Source organism: Cydia amplana, chromosome Z (assembly GCF_948474715.1).
Source record: "Cydia amplana chromosome Z, ilCydAmpl1.1, whole genome shotgun sequence".
Taxonomy (NCBI): domain Eukaryota; kingdom Metazoa; phylum Arthropoda; class Insecta; order Lepidoptera; family Tortricidae; genus Cydia; species Cydia amplana.
This window is the reverse complement of record NC_086096.1, coordinates 31953802-31975514: the sequence shown is the minus strand read 5'-3', so window position 1 is coordinate 31975514 and position 21713 is coordinate 31953802. Positions and strand designations below refer to the sequence as shown.

Here is a 21713-nt window from a genome sequence, read left to right as displayed (position 1 = left end):
CAAACCAATTTTCGGTGGAAGTTTACATGGTAATGTACATCATATATTTTTTTTTAGTTTTATCATTCTCTTATTTTAGAAGTTACAGGGGGGGGGGACACACATTTTACCACTTTGGAAGTGTCTCTCGTGCAAACTATTCAGTTTAGAAAAAAATGATATTAGAAACCTCAATATCATTTTTGAAGACCTATCCATAGATACCACCCCACACGTATGGGTTTGATGAAAAAAAAATTTTGAGTTTCAGTTCGAAGTATGGGGAACCCCAAAAATCTATTGTTTTTTTTCTATTTTTGTGTGAAAATCTTAATGCGGTTCACAGAATACATCTACTTACCAAGTTTCAACAGTATAGTTCTTATAGTTTCGGAGAAAAGTGGCTGTGACATACGGACGGACAGACAGACGGACAGACAGACAGACATGACGAATCTATAAGGGTTCCGTTTTTTGCCATTTGGCTACGGAACCCTAAAAAGCCCATCTGTGTGTAATAAATATAGTACCTATAGTTATGCTGGTTGCCCGAGTCGAACTAGTTGGTGGTCGATATGCGGTGATCCGTGATGCGGCGGCCCGTCCGGACGCGGAAACGTACTAAGTGTGTACGGGCCTTATACGTAAATACTGCGTAATTTCTTCGGACACGTCGTCGTTGTATATTTAGTAAATGCGCATTGTGACTATTTCCTATTTACACTGTTTACGCAACGATAAGATTAAGATTTTTGATTTACAAAGAGAGCCTTTACGAGATGGTGGATGGAAAAAAAACAAACAGCCTGTCAGCCTAACTAAATGCATATAAGTACTGTCGGAAGTACAAAATGTTGAATGTTCTCCACGGTTTGAATTTACAAAACATTCATTCTATTATGATCGTTATTTTGCAATATTTATAAGTTTCTCGCCTGGGACCGAGGCCAGTATAACGATGGTTTCGCCTCTTATCTTGAATTCATAAATATTCTCATGGTAACTAATTAGAAAATTGTTAAATCTGCTATTCACCCACTCTCACTTAATCAAATATTAAATAATTTCTCTCGACAATATATTTTTTTAACCGTCTTCAAAAAAAAATGAGGTTCTCAGTTTGACCTGTATGTTTGTATGTATGTATATTTGTCCGCGATTATCTCGCGTTTGGCTGAATCGATTTTGATGCGGTTTTCAGAAAAGTGTTTGTTACATTCTGGGGAAGGTTTTAGTATATATGGAGCTGACCTGATGCTGAACCCTGACTGTACCCAGTGGAACTCAGGTTTGGTGCAACATGGGCAATGGGCACACGCTGTTTTGGTCATCTGACGTCTCTTGATGAGCACTTGGGAGAGCAGTACCCAAGATAGAGCTGATGCTGAACCCTGGCTGTACCTAGTGGAACTCAAGTTTGGTGCAACTTGGACACACGCTGTTTTGGTCATCCGACGCGTCTTGATGAGCTCTTGGGAGAGCAGTACCCAAGATAGAGCTGATGATGAACCCTGGCTGTACCTAGTGGAACTCAAGTTTGGTGCAACATGGACACACACTGTTTTGGTCATCCGACGCGTCTTGATGAGCTCTTGGGAGAGCAGTACCGAAGATAGAGCTGATGATGAACCCTGGCTGTACCTAGTGGAACTCAAGTTTGGTGCAACATGGACACACGCTGTTTTGGTCATCCGACGCGTCTTGATGAGCACTTGGGAGAGCAGTACCCAAGATAGAGCTGATGCTGAACCCTGGCTGTACCTAGTGGAACTCAAGTTTGGTGCAACATGGACACACACTGTTTTGGTCATCCGACGCGTCTTGATGAGCACTTGGGAGAGCAGTACGCAAGATAGAGCTGATGCTGAACCCTGGCTGTACCTAGTGGAACTCAAGTTTGGTACAACATGGACACACGCTGTTTTGGTCATCTGACGCGTCTTGATGAGCACTTGGGAGAGCAGTACCCAAGATAGAGCTGATGCTGAACCCTGGCTGTACCTAGTGGAACTCAGGTTTGGTGCAACATAGGCCCACGCTATTTTGGTCATCCATCACATCTTGATGAGCACTTGGGAGAGCAGTACCCAAGATAGAACTGATGCTGAACCCTGGCTGTACCTAGTGGAACTCAAGTTTGGTACAACATGGACACACGCTGTTTTGGTCATCTGACGCGTCTTGATGAGCACTTGGGAGAGCAGTACCCAAGATAGAGCTGATGCTGAACCCTGGCTGTACCTAGTGCAACTCAGGTTTGGTGCAACATAGGCCCACGCTATTTTGGTCATCCATCACATCTTGATGAGCACTTGGGAGAGCAGTACCCAAGATAGAGCTCATGCTGAACCCTGGCTGTACCTAGTGGAACTCAGGTTTGGTGCAACATAGACATACTTTGTTTTGGTTAACCGAGTTGTCGTCGCGTGCCTATGTCGCAGAGTTCCACTAGGTGGGTCGATCATTTTTTATCTAACCGCCTAGTTACTAGCCCAAAACTAAATAGAGAGCCTAACAAACTAGTATTTTAGCCTAAACCCTAATATAAATGAAGTACCTATCACTAAAAAGTAAAAAATAAAATAAAATAAATGAAAAAGAATAAAAATAAACATAAACAAAAAGAAAACCAAAACAAAATAACTTAATATAATTTCTTTTTTAAAAAAAGGGAACCGCCTTCAAAAAACCAACCCACTGAAAAGCACAAAATAATTTTTATATGGCACCCCTATAAGTGTCCAGTCCCTATCCCGTCGTAAAGCAAATTTCTGCCAAAAAGTAATTTATACCTAATAATAAGAAAATTAATAATCATCCGGGTAATTACTTAGTTTTTGAAGGCGGTGCCAAACCAACAAAAACATTCTTTGCTGCCATCAGAAATAAAATACGAGTATGTAGTACCTACAAGAACTAAATTAATAAGTAAACTAACGTTGTCTAAAATATCGGTTCTCTAAAGTTTTGGTTTGGCACCGATTTCAAAAACTAAGTAATTATCCGGATGATTATTAATGTTCTTATTATTAGGTATAAATTACTTTTTGGCAGAAATTTGCTTTACGACGGGATAGGGACTGGACACTTATAGGGGTGCCATATAAAAATTATTTTGTGCTTTTCAGTGGGTTGGTTTTTTGAAGGCGGTTCCCTTTTTTTTAAAAAAGAAATTATTTTAAGTTATTTTGTTTTGGTTTTCTTTTTGTTTTTCCGACTTTTGACCGTTTTGACCTGTATCGTGTGTGTTTTCGGTAATTGTTTCATAATTTAAGCATCACTCGAATCGAACCGTCACATCAACAACGTTCAAAACAACGTTCCTCCTTAATTATTATTAAAAGATGTTTGCAGTCTCGAATAATAAACGGACCGAGCCATTTACTTTTACAGCAAGACTTCCCGTGCTCGAGCACCATTGATTGCCGGGATGTTGCATGTACTTGCCTCCACATAAATAAAAACATAAATGTATATTACGCTAACCGACTTCCTTTCGTTCCAATTACTCGACGAAGTGCATTTACCTATAACGATCTCTTTTGACTGCTTTGCTACCAGCATTACAACATCAAGGCATTTCGAATGAGAAGCAGTTTTCGGTCGGAGAAAAACAGTTGAACACTTTACTGCCTGTTTCCTCTTTCCAACGCAAACGATTCGAACGCAACAAAGATTTCGTAGATTGCGACAGATTCTGTCACTCTAACCGTCTTACCTAACATGCATAAATTTTATTAGCCTTGACATATACGAATACCTATGTTGTGATTTACTCTTAATGCATTCGAATGGAATAGGATGGAACTGTAGATACTTGGGACACCGTCGAACAGCGCGTGCATAAAGGTGACATGGTTTAACCTTTACATTCTTATTGAATTGTACTTTGAAAAGTTCATATGAACGCACGTTACTAACTTCATTTTAAAAACATAATACAAACTTATCTATACCTATACAAATAAAGGTGGATATATTTTGGAGCGGTAATGTCAAAAGACGAAAGGGAACAAAGTCACGTGTTTTTACGCAATTTGATGTAGGTAGGTACTAATTTGATCTCATTATAAGAGTTGGCAGCTTTTTTATGGAATTAGCTTTTCGCTTCTAACTTTCTAATAATAAAAAAATATAAAAAATTCAAACGAAGGGGCATAACTATTTGTCAATACATAATAAATTGTGTAGAAATATTTTCCATAAGTCAGTATCCAGGAAGGAAAAGGGGGACTACGTTTGTATGGAAAAGCGATCGTCCACTATCCTCAACTACTTATGTTAAAGTTGACTCTTTAAAATGAAACAAGTCGTAACACTTAGGGAGTTCAATATTCGATCCATTAAGTGGCACAAAGCTAAAGCGTTACTAGAGAATGCGTCCAAGTAAAACACTTTCGCCTGTGAAGGTCGTGCGCAAGTCCGATTTGAATATCTACTGTCCGCGCGTGCCATAATGTTGTAACCATGCCCTCCCATTCCGAAGGCCGTATAATTCTTTTTAAATCGATATCATAGATGGCGCTATATGTCACAATCGGCGATAACGAAATTTTTATCTTACAGATTAAGATGTATTAAGAGACATTTAAAGTGTCATAAATTAAAAACATTATAAATGAAATACAAACATTAATAACAACACGAATTCAATGCATTCATTTTCGAAATTTGAAATCACAATTATATCGCGACTGACTACGTTATGAACAACAGCGCAGGACAGTTATGTGGAGCTGTCGAAGTAATATTGAATATTCTCACTAGATGGAGCCACCACGGTTCTAATATGTGGAGTTTGATTTAGAATAATTACATTTGAGTTATGAATTACGAAATTTAGTACATAATGTAAAAAAAATAGATCGGTCAATAAACAGGCCTACTCTAAATGAGTACCTATTTTTTTAAAAGTAGGCCTGACGTTAAAATATAAATTAAAAAAACTCGTAAGCCGATGTTTTTCAAAAGAAATGAATGCTTTGTTTTTAAACACAATGCAAGTTTTTATTTCGCTTGATGTCCAAGTCAAACGCACATTTTACTCCTTTATTGACCGACGCGTTTGCGAAGGTCTCCGTTTTAACTCGCGCCAAATTTCGTTTGAGGAGAACGTTCTCCTCGGTTTAATTCTCAACCGATTCTCATCAAATTTTGTGACCAGATTCTAGGATAAAATAGTTTTTTTTTTAATGTGATTATTTCAAAATTGCGGAAACAAATATGTAGTCGTATCAATATTATAAGAGCATTTCTTTTCTTTTTCAGATATATTTACAGTGCTTGGCAAAAATGTAGAAATGTTGTATAGGCGGTATTTAGATATGTATGTAGGTTTTTACTCGAATATAAGTAGCCAAATTTCGTCAAATTGGCTAAGTGCTATCATGGCGCAGTTTGCAAACAGTTGCTTTGATGCATGGAGGTTCCAAGTTCGAACCCCAGTAAAGTGCGCTGCTAACTTTTTGTAAATTTTTACACTTATATTATTGTAGTATGTATTATTATTTGTGCAAAGCACGGGTTAAACGTATTCGTTTCATTTTTCCAATCTTTTATAAACTTTTTGTTAATTTAGTTTTTCTAAATAATTCTAAACGGCGTACCCATATATTTTTTATTCAGTTTTAAGCTATGCTCGCGAGGTCTACAGTTTATTAATTTCCTTGTTGTAAACGATGATCGGCTTAAACCGCGAAAATCGAAGTTTGTAAACTTCATGAGGTAGAACAAACTAAATTGACAGCGATTTTGATAACACAGACTATGCAAGTGTTCTTTTAATTACATAATCTAATAGAAGTTTGATGTTTAAAATAACACTAATAAAATATGCTTGGTATGACTCATGCAACTATCTCTGTCACTCGAATTACAACTTAATGTGAGTAAAAGAGCCCAAAATTTGCAATATTCGGTGTTCGCGGGTCGCGGGGCCTGCCTAGTCGAATTTTTGTTGACGGACAAACTCCGACAATGACTGCACTCATGACTACGACGGGAAGTATGAGGGTGGTCATGATTTGGTCATGGACTGGCCACGGTGTGACATGTGAGTTATCCTTGAAAAAAATGCTACCTAGGTGTTCGTATTTCCAATGCAAGGTCATGACCGCCATGACTGGTCAAAAGTCGATGTTTCGCTTCTAAACTGAACACAGTGCGCGTTTGCAAACTTGAATTGACAATACGGTGTGTTATATCTATAGGTTTGTATTTATTTTTAATTTAATACGAGTACTTATGTCCTCAATCGCTCCAGCGTCTCAAGGCCGCACAGCGACGTGCACACGCACACTCGGATTAAGTACTAATTGTAAGGTGCGTCTGTGTGCTTACGAAAACTACCATACAACTAGGTACATAGGCGTGAACGCTGAACGCCACAGTCATTCGTGCCGTCCTCTTCTTCTTTCTAATAGGAGCGACAGGGACAGCATGCACGGTTTGAAACTTCTAACAGTTCTAACCATGTTAATAAAAGAGGGACGGGCAATATATCTCGCCGCGAGATACTGTCGTGCCTATCATGGGCTAGCCCGGCTGTAAATATTTGTTTTTAGTGCAAATATTTCCTTTTTGTATTTTAAAATACTACAAAATAAATCGTGTTACTGCCGTTTGTACGAGAATGTAAATTTTTAACATGAAATAAATGTTTAATAAATAAATAAATATTATAGGGACATTCTTACACAAATTGACTAACGATACAAATGTGTAATATACAATTAATACTTAAATACACAGAAAATATCCATAACTCAAGAACAAATATCTGTCTCATTATATAAATAAATAACACTTTATTTTCAATATAAAAAAATCGATCGAGTAGGTAATTCAAGGTAACTTTTTTTGTAACGTTGTGGACCTGCTACTTACGGGTTAAACACCCTGACCATGGAAACCGGCATACCCTTATTATTTTCCCTCCTCTTTTTTATTTCTGAGACTTGGTGCGCGACTGACACTATCAATAGCTGGCGCGCTCGAGTAACATTTTTAATAACTAATCCGTTTTGTATATATATTTTCTTAGGTACAGTCAGCAGCAGAAGTTGCTAAGCGGGCGAGGCGTTCATAATTACCTTGACGCGCTCTTATTCACTTAACAATAAAGTCGCGTCAAGATTATTTTGAACACCTCGCCCGCTTAGCAACTATTGCTGCTGACTGTACATGATAGGACAAGTACGGCTACCATTAATTGACATTTGACTTTTACGCCACCGACTGCGTGAACTCGATCGCACCAATACATCAATGCGAGTGCGAGCGAGATAGACTGCGATCGACTTCATGCAGTCGCTAGCGTACCTAAACGTCAAATGCCAACTCATGATAGCCGTAGCGAATAAGCTACAAAACTTTTAGTAGTTAAATAAAAAAATGAATAAATCGGAAATACAATTAGTTTATTTATTAATTTAAAAGCATGGCAAAAAAAACGTTACACACATTTTTTATTGCAATATTACGAAATAGAATGTAAAACACGCAAAGCAACGTACATATATGGGGCATTATCTATGAAAAGGGACCTTATTGTCGATGGCGATTACGCCGCACAGCGTCGCGCGGCATTGTATTTATATCAGAGCATCGTTAATAACGGCGTAAGCGCCATCGACAATAAGGTCCCTTTTCATAGATAACGTCACATATGCTACTTAGGACGGTGCGCTTTTTTAGTATGGGATTGGCGGATTGGGTATCTGCATGTACTATGTAAGTACTAGTATTTTATGGGGCATTATCTATGAAAAGGGACCTTATTGTCGATGGCGCTTACGACGCACGGCGTGGCGCGGCATTGTATTTATACCGGAGCATCGTTGATAACGATGTAGGCGCCATCGACAATAAGGTCCCTTTTCATGGATAACGTCACATATGATCTGTGATCCTTACAAAATACCTACTCCTTCCTTTCCTATATACATGGTCTTTTTAGGGTTCCGTACCCAAAGGGTAAAAACGGGACCCTATTACTAAGACTCCGCTGTCCGTCCGTCCGTCCGTCTGTCTGTCACCAGGCTATATCTCACGAACCGTGATAGCTAGACAGTTGAAATTTTCACAGATGATGTATTTCTGTTGCCGCTATAACAACAAATACTAAAAATAGAATAAAATAAAGATTTAAGTGGGGCTCCCATACAACAAACGTGATTTTTGACCGAAGTTAAGCAACGTCGGGCGGGGTCAGTACTTGGATGGGTGACCGTTTTTTTGCTTGTTTTGGCTCGACTCGATATTTGTTTATGGTGCGGAACCCTCCGTGCGCGAGTCCGACTCGCACTTGGCCGGTTTTTTATTTCATAATAAATCTAAGAAAATACCGCGTAGTATTATATCTATATCTCTAGGTACTAATATGGGGCATTATCTATGAAAAGGGACCTTATTGTCGATGGCGCTTACGCCGCACGGCGTCGCGTGGCCTTTTATTTATATCTGAACATCGTCAATAATGGCGTAAGCGCCATCGACAATAAGATCCATTTTCATAGATAACGTCACATATATATTTAGATTTTAATATGCGCATATTTTTTCAAGTTATTACTTTCGATTTTATTTAACGGACGTTAAAAATAGATTGTTTCGTCGGCGCGACCTTGGGCTTTGGGCCTCTCAAGGCCATGTGGACGGCACGCGGCAATGCAACGCTTAGCTCCAAGAATTATTTTATTAAAACAGATCATACCGCAATGCCGTGTTCTTTCTGCCCTAATGTGAAGCATAGGTACCTACTAGATACCTTCAAACCAGCATAAGAGTCCTCTTTGATTATGCATTATTATTGTGTATCTCAAAGTCACAGTTATGCTGGTTTACCCGAACGCTTGTCGTGCTGATTTGCCGAAGCAAGGTAAGCGATAAGAATACGACCTGTGATTTGTAACGAAACTTTGACGCCTTCGCCTATACTAAAGTAGGTACCCATTCAAACTTCTATTTACAATACAAAAAAATTAACAAAAAAATTAAAAAGTCAAATTGATTTCATAATCGTAAATTATGATATGTAAATAAATTTCAATTTTGTCGCCGATGGCTGAGACGCCATCTAGTAATGATTGACCTTAAAAATGAATGTGATGTGTAGGTTTAGTCCGTGAAAGCTACAACAGATGTCGCGCGAGAGGTGTTTTGACGCCATTTCAACGCATGTTTGTCGTAAGAGTTTTATTAGCTCCGAGGGGCTCCGTGCGCCATCTAGTTTGTTACTGTGAACTAAAAAATTGCCTACAAGTATTTGCTACTTAGGACGGTGCGCGTTTTTAGTATGGGATTGGGTATCTGTACTAGTATTATATGATCTGTGGTTGTAACTGTTTATTGTGACCACTTTACTTACATAAGACGACGAAGGTTCATAACGAGATGAGCACACTCGCGGTCGCTAATCAGCTGTTACGAGACAAACGTCGAAATCGGCATTGATATTCTATTAGATGCATAAACATACTCCAAGTAGCGGCATTGTCGTAACTGAAAACCCATCCAGTGGTAGGGTATCCATAGAACTTGCTTGCCCATTTCGAAAACACGTAATAAATATTAAAATCTTTGAGCTGTACCTATTCAAAACCAAATGGAATAAACCGGCGACCACTCTTCGTGCTCACGCGATGCGTCGAGTTGTCGCATAATCGTGGTGTGAGTGTGACTGGGATGAGCAAACTGCGAGCGGACGACCCGGACGACCGACAATAGGTACCAAATTCAAAACACCAAGTTACACTCTGCATGAGTTTGCGGAGAAACAATGACATGATTGGCAGTTGGCACAATGACATGAATGTAGTGAACCGTTACTTGGTCATAAAAGGGCCGTTCCGATCATTCTAGTGGTGCTCACTGGACCGCATGCATTTGTAGACGCTGCTGGGAAAACTGAATATTTAAATTCACTGTAGGCAAATTCCTGGTCGTTATGGAACTTACGACCCATTGTGCCAGCCCTCCGTGACAAAGTAAAGCCGGAAGGTCCGAACACGAACCACCGCATTGCCCGAACGTCGAATAACATGGAAAATTTCTATGCCGTGTTAAACTCACGCTAATATTAGGTAAAGTACCTTTGGCGTACTCATACCTATTTGGGCTTGGAAACGCTGCGGGGCTTCAGCTGTGAGGGTATTTCCTTTTCCTTTACATGGATAATCCGCTACACTGCTGCATGTGTTTCGGTATCTAAACAGTTAACAACAAGCACACGCTCCGCATTAATACCTAAAGGGAAAGGTAGTTCCTAGTAAATATTTACAATATAACGTACCAACACCACTTAGAAATAGAGTTATTCTTGTGTTTTCTTGTTTACTGCCACTTTGTTTACATTATTAACATTATCGATTCATAGTTACTACATAGGTAAGTCTTAAGTAGTGTAAAAGAAGACATTCGCTTAATTGAACTATGACTTTTCCCGTAGTAAGTAGTATTAAGGATTAAAAGTAGGTAAATAAAAACCATCCAAGTGCGAGTCGGACTCGCGCACGAAGGGTTCCGTACCATTACGTAAAAAGGCAAACAAAATCACGGTTGTTGTAAAGGAGCCCCACTTAAATATTTATATTATTTTGTTTTTAGTATTTGTTATTATAGCGGCAACAGAAATACACCATCTGTGAAAATATCAACTATCACGGTTCATGAGTTACAGCCTGGTGACAGACAGACGGACGGACAACGCGGAGTCTTAGTAATAGGATCCCGTTTTTACCCTTTGGGTACGCAACCCTAAAAAACAAGGACCTTTGTCTAATTTGTTAAAGGGGTAATTTGGTCAACAATTTTGATTAAAAGGAACTTTGAACGACAAGAAAGAACATTAAATATTAATGGTCGAGATGCCTTGTTACACAAACACGCAATTTAAGTACTTAAGTAGGTTTCCATTTGTAAATGAACTAAACTCTCTGAAGATAACGATGACATAATTATGATGACTTTGTTTACATGGTCAGGCCTGTGATATTAGAAAATATTTGAACAAATGACTTCCTAGGGCTAGGACCTAGCCTATATCTGCTCTTGTTACTCTATATGTACCGGGTTAGTGGGATAGTGCAAGTGGAAAAAAATTGTTAAATGCCTCAGGGCCACAATGTTCATAATGTAGGTAAGTACTTAAGTATTTTCAGACACATTGAACGAACAAGTTCTCTTAATTTCCATTATCTTTTTGGAAGCGGCAGTTTGCGTCTCAGATCAATAGGCACTAGATGGTGCAAATTGACAGCCTTATATATTTATTTACCACTATTCCGGCACACCGAACGCTACACGGTTTGGGAGTTCTTGTAATAATGAGACACTTTTTTTGGCAAACGAGATTTTCATCTCAAAATGTAGAGCATTTAATTATATGTTTTGTTACCACCGTATAATTTACTTAACACAACTTTTTTACTTTAAAAAAGCCTAGTCACACAATTCACATACATTTTGACATTGTTCCAAACTTTAAAAACGCGATTAGGTACTCAAAATGTTACTAAAGTGACTAGACATAGACATGTTCTTTCCGCATACTCTTGATATAAGTAGATATAGTTAGTTAAATTCGGGGCAGGGTGCGATTGCGTGTCAAGATTTTATTGTATGCATGATTGTTTCAGTGCTTTTAAAATGTTTACCGGATAATCCTATAAGTACTGCAGCGTACCGTAGATAGGTAGAGGTAGTCTATGGTTAGCGGTGCCGGGAGCGGGTTTACATACGCTGCTAGCTAGACACATTTTATTAGCTCACCGACTCGATAACCATCTGAATAACGAACGAGGCTCGGGCGATAAACGCTCTCCAATACGATTGCAACTGCTTTTACGAACTAAATGCGTGTACCAATTGAGTGTTTGTACTTATTCCTATATTATGCGCTATTAATAATACCTCTTAAGTGTATTAAAATTACACTTAAAGCCAATGAATATTAAATTTTATATACCAACCATAAAGCCACGTATAATACATATAGTTTTCGACGCTGCTGATATAACAGGTAGAGTTCGTAGAAACGGATCTCATGGGTAGGTATGCTTGTAAATGTTGTTGTCACGTAAAAGCAAAATACTTAACTTTTTTTAAGATTCCCCACTAAACTTCCCTTAGCTATGTACATGTGCAGAATGAATAAGAAACTGCTATCGTTACGAGTAAATGATGAAATACAAGAACGGTATCGCATTTGTTTACGAAGGTGTGTCAATTGTTTCAGACTCCCGACAGCAGCCCCCTGCCGCGCGCCCCCGCCAGCGCCTGTACATTATAATCTGTGGATTCTGTGATGCTGACAAAAACAGAGCCCTACAGGAAACTGCGTCCTAGAGGGCGACGGAGGACGTTACCGTCTACTAAGTAATAGATAGTTCCTAAGTGTAAAGTGTTTCGTTGCCAAAATGATGGGCAACCGGAGAAACTTGGTGTTTAGAGTGAGCATCGTGATCAATATCGCGGTGCTACTGTACGCGGCCATGCACCTCTCTGGCACCACGAGCAACGGAATAGACTGGATGCCGGTCGCCGTGGACGGGCAGGAGCCCGCGCGCAGCTCCGAGGTGCGGTACCTCTACGAGCGACGACCCGAGGCCCGCAACGAGACGGAAACCAGACCTGAACCTCTTCTCAAAGCTTACGATGAGTCCACCTCTCAGAAGACACCGTCCACTGTGGCCACTACTAACAAGACTGCTTCGAGCACAGCGTCTATCGTGGTTCCGTCGGAGTCGGAAATAACCAGCGATGGTCTGGACATAGTCGACGAGAACGCTTTATCCGAGGCTACACTGCAGCGCCTGCGCTCTCTGCTGAACTGTAATGAGAGGGAATTCTTGCCGGTGACCTACCAGCGGGGAGAGTTCTGGGTGCTGAAGAACTACGTGCGCGCTGATGACGGCGTCGTGCTCTGTCACGAATCCATCACCTACACCACGCACGCAGGCTTTGAATTCCTTAACAACGTCCTGCCACTCGTCGAAAGGTGAGCGTAATATTTTTAGTTTAATTTGATAATGCACGGCTCACAATTGTAGATTGTTAATTGAATCAAGTCAACGTCCGCCGGTTAGACTGCTCAAGTGATAGGATTCTTTTGTTGGTTTCATAATAGACAATTAAACGTGTCGTCACTTTGCTCACGATGTATTTGGCAACGTAGGTACGCTCGCTGCCGCCCGGCACGCTGAACAATACCCTACAAGTAAAACAATACAACCTCGACGTCACTATTAAAAACAGAATAAAGGCTCACCCCCTTATTCATAAACGTTTACTAAAGTTGACAAACCGATAATAATCGTTTGTCCCTTTCCGACGTATTGGTATGATGGAAAGGGACAAACGATTATTATCGGCTTGGTAACTTTAGTAAACGTTTATGAATAAGGAGGTCAGTATAGTTCCTCGGAGTTCGTTCCAAGTGAATGGATCATAATATGAAATGAATAAGTAAACTACTTGAGTGCCATTATTAAAATATTGCGTCAGTCGACTTTCATTCGTCAGTTGCCTTGACAATAAACCTCTTATGTACTCGTATATACAGGGTGGAAAGATAAGTCGGGCCCTGGAGGGAAACTACCTAAAATCCTTAAGCTGGCTCATTTTACTTAAAGGAGACATTCCTTTATTTTTAAAAAGAAACAAAACTGCATTCAAAGTATTTTTCTTTTTTTCTTCAATTTGGCTTGTCTAAAAAAATCCTGAGTACTAAATATCAGATTTTATGGATATTTTGTACGACAGACGAGTGTAAGACCTAATGTTTCTTGGAGAAATGTTATCATTAACATTAACTGTATCGACTAATAGAATAAAATTGTGAGTTTTTATTTTTTGGAATTTTTAGTCGGTTCGAGTCCCGGGCGAGGCAAGCGAGTTTTAGAAAATCTTTGAATGCAGTTTTGTTTCTTTTTAAAAATAAAGGAATGTCTCCTTTAAGTAAAATGAGCCAGCTTAAGGATTTAAGGTAGTTTCCCTCCAGGGCCCGGCTTATCTTTCCACCGCTGGTAGCAGCAACGAGGAAACTCGTCTCAGTTATCTTATTTTACATATGTACCTATCATTTTCACTACTACTTTTACTTCCAGTAGTTATCTAAATAATCTAACGTAGAGTACCAACATCCTACAAAGAAGCTGATGATATAATTATAATACAAAGTACACAACAAAACACAAAACTGTAGGCCATTCAGTCTTCACAAGGATACATGATAATAAGAAAATAAATACTTCAACTAAATGTGGCTATTCTCATCAGTTTAACAATTAAGAAATAGAAGGTTACAGACCGCGTGAGGTTAAGAAAAAGCGGCCAAGTGCGAGTCGGACTCGCCCATGAAGGGTTCCGTATTTAGGCGATTTAAGACGTATAAAAAAAACTACTTACTAGATCTCGTTCAAACCAATTTTCGGTGGAAGTTTACATGGTAATGTACATCATATATTTTTTTTAGTTTTATCATTCTCTTATTTTAGAAGTTATAGGGGGGGGGACACACATTTTACCACTTTGGAAGTGTCTCTCGCGCAAACTATTCAGTTTAGAAAAAAATGATATTAGAAACCTCAATATCATTTTTGAAGACCTATCCATAGATACCCCACACGTATGGGTTTGATGAAAAAAAAATTTTTGAATTTCAGTTTGAAGTATGGGGAACCCCAAAAATGTATTGTTTTTTTTCTATTTTTGTGTGAAAGTCTTAATGCGGTTCACAGAATACATCTACTTACCAAGTTTCAACAGTATAGTTCTTATAGTTTCAGAGAAAAGTGGCTGTGACATACGGACGGACAGACAGACGGACAGACGGACAGACGGACAGACGGACAGACGGACAGACAGACAGACAGACATAACGAATCTATAAGGGTTCCGTTTTTTGCCATTTGGCTACGGAACCCTAAAAACCGGCAGAATCTGATCGTGATCAGATACCGACAGCCTTTGTTTTTATTACAACATTGTTCGTTATTGTGAAAATAGTAGTTAATGTGACTTCTACAGTCAGCAACAGAAGTTGCTAAGCGGGCTAGGTGTTCAAAATGATACTGACGCGACTTTATCGTTAAGAGAATTTTAAGAGCGTGTCAAGGTAATTTTGAACACCACACGCATACTTAGCAACTTCTGCTGCTGACTGTACATGAGAGGCATTAAAACACGAGTCTGAGTTTAAGAAACGAACGTATTGAGTTTCTTAAAACAGTCGTGTGGTCCTTCCACACGACTGTTTTAATCCCTAGTAATGTACAGTTACATATAAGTACTTTTTAACTTACTATTTTATCCACATATTATAAACTCTCTATGATATGTATTCAGTAACCCGACATTTGGGCATCGTGAGTCTCTGGTGAGTCTGGTGGCACTCGCGGATATAGGTGACGTCTCCGAAATATCTTTATCGCTCATTTTACACGAAAGCTTTGCTATAGCTTAAAAACCACAAAGTAAATTTATTTTATACTTACAAACTAATTAAAAGATAAACTGTACGTCAAATGAAACCTTTTTCAGGCATGTCACGCATCCGTAGTTTTTAGGGTTCCGTACCTCAAAAGGAAAAAACGGAACCCTTATAGGATCACTCGTGCGTCCGTCCGTCTGTCCGTCTGTCACAGCCTATTTGCTCCGGAACTACTGGACCAATTAAGTAGAGATTTGGCACATATATGTAAGTTTGTGACCCAAAGACGGACATGTAACGTAAACAAATGAATTTTAAATATGGAGGCCACTTTTGAGGGGTAAAAGAGCAAATTAAAAAATAAAGTTTTTCAAACTATATCGTGTTACATACCAAATGAAAGAGCTCATTTTGAGAATCTCAAATATATTTTATTTATAGTTTTAAGCTAAATAGTTTAGCAGTTATTCAAGAAAATAGGCAAAAAATGATCATCCCCCCCCCTTTATCTCTGAAACTACTGGGTCTAAAATTTTGAAAAAAATACACTAAATAGTTCTTTACCTATAGATGACAGGAAAACCTATTAGAAATGTGCAGTCAAGCGTGAGTCGGACTTATGTACTTAGTTTTTGATCCGACTACTACGTTTAAAGACATTTTACTCACTTTTCATTAAAAAAACATATTGTTAAAATTTTTGTAAAAAATTGCCATATATCATTCGATACAAATGAACATGCGAGATTTGTCATATTTGTTTGCACTTGATATTTAATTTCGAATAAAACGTCATCTCGACTGATGTTAAATAGAATAGAGGTCAATCCAATTTGTTTTTTTTTTCAAAGATGTTGTGAATTTGAATGTCATTAGTGTCATTACCAAATCGATTTTGATATAATAATAAGCAATAACAACATTTTCACAGATAAGAACTTTGTTGTTACAAAATAGTTTATTTTAATGCTGGCCATTGTTTGTGGATTTCCAAAGCATCATAGAGGGTTTATGATAGAGTCTGTGTGGAAAGAGAAGCGTCGTGGAATGTATGGGGCCCAATACATTTCACGCCTCTTCTCTTTCCGAACAGACTATGCGTGTAGATAAAAAAAATGTTAATACACAAATAGTCACGTGCCTGTTAAACTGATCTCAGCAATAATTTTTGTTATCGTAGTCTGCATTTTTGGTATTATTTGTAGTTTTTTCATGTACGTCTTTCCGTCACTCTGTATGCTACAGTCATTTCAACCAGAAACTTTTTTTTTATAATAGCTTGTAGGTAGTAGTTAAATAATCTAAAAAAAATACCAGAAAAGTACAGGCATTCAAATTAATTAAGTAAGTAAGTAAATATTCTTTATTGCACCAATAATTATACGTTTTACATACATGTAAAACTACAAAGAAATTTTAACGGAAAATTAAATAAGGAGACTCGAATAATAACAGCAATTTGACACTCATATGATGGTGTGAAATTATTTTGTCCTCGTATTTGTACTCGACATCAATAAATGTATTGTATATATGTATGTATGTCCCCAAACAAAGGTCAGAGGACATTCTAGTCGAGCACTTGTTTCCATAATAGAGGTGATAGGTAGTAGGAGGTGCAAGCACACACTTCTCGCCCTTAGTTGATCAATGGCTAATAATTTGATTTTTTCCCTAGTTGGGAAGAATAAAACTGTTCGATTCGGCAGTTTAAACACGCTAAAAATGTCTGCATAGGTTCGTAGGTTATGGTATGGCCGCTATGGGTACTGGTATGTACTTAAATTGCAAAAAAAACATACTTACCTATTTAAAAACTGTAAATATTGGTATAAATTTAATTGATGCTATTTTGCCATCAACAATTTATAAGTATTTAGTTCGTGTAAGCTATAAATAAATATATACAGATGTGTATGAAATAAATTCAATATATTTAAAAAAATTAGATGGGTAATTGACATAACACAAAACATATAAATGTGAACCAATAGAGACTCACTTAAAATGTTGCTTCATTAGGTACTCTTTGCAATTTTAACATTTTCACTGCCAACGTTTTCGTAGGGCTACGCTCGTAGCCGATCCCAGCGTTTTCCCGCTTTGTAGAGGAAAGCGACTACGAAGAGAGAACCCGCCACTCAAAGTGTTAACAAATTATACACAAACTTTCCTCAAGAATCACTCTATCTATGGTTAGATGAAAACCGCATGAAAATCCGTTCAATAGTTTTTGAGTGTATCGCGAACATATATACAAACACACAAACAGACAGACGCGGCGGGGGACTTGGTTTTATAAGGTGTAGTGATTATATCGTAGAAATGTTTACTTGTATTCTATTCATGTATGTTTACGAGTACACGTAGGTACATGGTATAGCGGCGCCTAGGTTCGTGTGACTTGATACATTTTAGATGGAATTGCAATCTAGTTCGTCTAAAAAAAAAGTCCGAATGAACGTGTACGTGTATGATACATAAGTTGATATACCTATATGTATGAATGTTTATTATTCATGTTTATGATAATGTGCACGCCTGTGTATCAAATTTGCATAAAATAAATCGGTTCACGTTGTATGGGAAATTCTATATTAAATGATCAGGTTTTAATTGCTTATGGAGTGTATTTTGCCCTCGTGCAAAACCGTCTTTGAAAACCACTTGTATAATAGAATGGTTGTTTCCAAAAAGGTTTAAGTGAAACCACAATTTGTTTAAGATAAGAGCTCAAGGCGTGCGCGTTCGCGTATGCAGAGCGAGCGGACGTTTGAGCGCGGCGGACATGGGACGATACCGAAACTGGACGCTTCCGTGCGCTCGCAGACCACGCGCGCGATAGATTGGCCAATGGCCTTGTTAAACACGGTACACGGCCCGTGGTTCACTACTTATTGGACTTATTCAGAAACGCGCACAAGCCTGAATTAGCTGTCAATCCATAATCTTAATCTGTCATTATAACTTACGTATTTTAAAGACACATTAACTAATTAAGGCTTGTAAAATTTTATGATATTAAGAGTATAAGTATTGAGTACCCACCGCATATTTACCCTCATATACTATTTAAATCATTAGCGACTGCCCGTTACAGTTGTAGTACAGTCACCGATGCTCAAAAACAACTGAACATGCGCTTAAACGTATTGACAATAATGGCTTGATTAAGATTTTGTGAACATCTTGGCCGCTCCGATATCTGAGTGTGACTTTACTTTCAGAATTAGTATACTGTAAGTACGCGCATAAATTCATTATAAGTGGAGAGCTCTAGTAATAAATACGGTATCTTGTAGTATGAAATGATTTGGAATGCAATTGAATGGTGTAGATCCTAAGATTACCTCTAGCGGAATCTTTATGTGGTAGTCTACGGTGCGTTTTCAATGGCCCACATTCAATGCTGCAACGCACACTACTCACGGATGACTACACAGACACACGGGGCCGGTTGTGTGCGTGCACTGTCAATATTCTATACTGTTTATGGAAATATGCGTGTGTGCCGTAAGTTATGATGATGCTTATTTTTAACAGGGTAGTATAAAACACATTCAATGTGTGCCTTTGCCACCCATGACACCAGTGTTTATAAGTTTATAGTGTACGAGGAAATACTTAGTAATAAGTACTAGATATTTTTTTATATTATTTGCTAAAAGCGATTTTTAACGTGGCTATGCGATTTACATATTGCGCGTGCTAAGCGAAAAACTATCTTGCGACTGTGATATTAGTAAATGTTATTTAATAACCAATGAAGATACACCATTTTTTGGAGCTTAATTTCATGCAAATTGCACTATGTACCCTACTGTCAAATTGGGCCCCTAAAGTTATGCTGTGCGTTGACATAGGAGACCTCAACTTCGCCACTGACCATGGCGTCTTCATTAGTTCACTATAGTTCGTTTTTTTTTAGCATTAGAAAGAACTTGAAAGAAGGTAAGCGATTTTGACATGTCTTTTAATTGAAAAACACTTTTTAAAAATCAATAACTATTATTTATAAGCAGAAGACTATAAAAGATCGTATTAGATTCATAATTGTTACATATTTACCGTAAATTATTTTTAAAATGTGTTTTTCAATTAAAAGACACATCAAGACCTTATTTCTAATGCTAAAAAAAACGAAGTATAGGCTCTGCCCGGGACTTCCGCGGACCATCCGCGTTAAAGTGCCGTTCTGTTCGTTAATAGGAATCCATTATTCAATGTTTGTCATACAAATGATAAATACAACGGCACGTTATGACGTCACAAAGAGATAAAGCGAGTAATTATATACTCTTTACTCTGATACTTCAGCCGTTTATTAGTTCATTACTTTTGACGGCTTGTTCTGGGTTTTTTTCGTAATTCATCAGCTAGTCATATCTAACTAAGTAAGTATATGGCTACATTTGGGTAATTAGTAGGTATACCCAGATACATTTATTTTTCAGGCAGGAATATCATGTACTTGATATATCGTTATCGATAAGTGTACCACTTGAAAATGTTAATAACTACCGGCTTTTCTTTGAAGTAATTAAATTATGTACATTAAGATGAAAAGTTAAGATAAAATCGCCTAGCGTGGTACGGGCATGTGATGCGGAGGGATTAAAGTCACGTGAGGCGAAAGGTATTAGAAAAGAAAGTGGAGGGTTTAAGAAGAAGGGTAAACCAAGGAAAAGGTTGATGGATTGTGTGAGAGATGATATGAAAAGAAAGCAGGTGACTAGAATTATAGGTACCTACTGCTATAGTATGCAGAGCAATAATATGCAACTGAAAATAAATGAACATTAACCATGGTTTCGTAATTTTGGGATTTGCTCTTGATTAAAATAAAAAGTCATTATGCCATTTTCAAATAAAATAATATAACCATTTGTACACCTGCATGCAGGTTGAATACGCAAGTACTATTATTAATTAGATTAAGATCCTATGTAAATCGTATTATGACAAATAAAATATTGATTGATTGAAAAACCAACCCATAGCGTCCCCCCACCCCCCGCCCTCCCGTTTAACGAAATTGAATAACGTGTTGTCATAGTGTTTACACTTGACAGTAATAGAAGCAAACAGTACGGCTACCATCAGTTTCTCACTGACATAAACGCCGTCGAGAACGTAATTTACTTTCTATACATCTCGCTCGCACTCGCATATTCGTGCAAACGGGATGTATAGAAAGTAAATTACGTTCTCGACGGCGTTTATGTCAGTGACAAACTGATGGTAACCGTACAGGACCCACCTAGCAATTAATAGAATTGATTTAGCTGGCTGGCCTTCACCGAGAAGGCACCGTAATACTTAACTGAATACACAATTAAATAAGTCTAGCCATCTATTAGTTTAGGCTATTTTAGTACAAATCAATTTCAGCGGATAAAGATGACTTCAAATTTATATGAATTTCCATTATTTTGTAAATATTTAACAGTCAATTACGACTTCACTATGTTGGTAATCAATTTCAGTTATCTGAGAATAATTTTTCGAGTGGCGAAACCCATATTTCGAGTGGCAAAGTACGTAATAGTAAATAACCCCGCCCGCCCGGGCTTCGCATGGGTAAATCTAAACAAATTATACACCTAAACTTAACCCTCCTCAAGAATCACTCTATTGATAGATGAAAACCGCACGAAAATCCGTTCTGTAGTTTTTGAGTTTATCGCGAATATATATACACAAACAAACAGACGCGGCGGGGGAAATTATTTTTATAAGATGTAGTGATTTTAGCCTTCGATAATACTTAACTTCGGCAAAGAAAATTATATAAACTTACTAGCAAACCGGTAGAGCCAAGGAAAAGTGAAATGGTGCTATAGGGAGTGGCCTGTCGTCGACAAATGAAGACAGATGACTCTCACAAATGTCCACTGGCCTTGTTTTACAAATATAAACTCGAGAACAATAAAAAAGGGTACGATACAAACTATACTATCTGTTTCATACAAACTATACTTTTAAGTATTAGGCCAAGCAACAAGAAGGTATAGAGGGATACGCTTGGAACACAATTTTACCTACATCTACAAACGCTTACGATAACAAATATTTTCCTGTTATGTGTCACTTATTGAAGAAAAACTGGATTTAAAAATCAGCAATTCTCTTCTTTCTAAATAAGTTTACAATTAGTATAAAGCTTAATATAAGGCTGTTTTTGAAGTGAAAACTTCTTTAGCGGCGCTGTGCACTTTTTGAGGTGGGGAAAAAATGTTAAACTCGCGAGAGATGACGTGACCGTAAGACGGACACGTGACTTGATCGAAAAACTTACATGTAA

At 38.0% G+C, this 21713-nt stretch overlaps 1 protein-coding gene across 2 annotated transcripts in view; it reads left to right on the top strand.

Moving 5' to 3' along the window:
- Nucleotides 1-21713, top strand: part of LOC134661106 (beta-1,4-glucuronyltransferase 1) — a 77956-nt gene that overhangs the window by 34332 nt on the left and 21911 nt on the right. Inside the window, exon 2 of one of the 2 annotated variants that reach the window (XM_063517053.1) lies at nt 12197-12976. In XM_063517053.1, coding sequence (XP_063373123.1) covers nt 12396-12976 — 581 coding nt within the window. In that variant the 5' untranslated portion in view covers nt 12197-12395. The remainder of the gene's footprint in view (nt 1-12196; nt 12977-21713) is intronic. The other variant, XM_063517052.1, reaches the window with a different exon arrangement.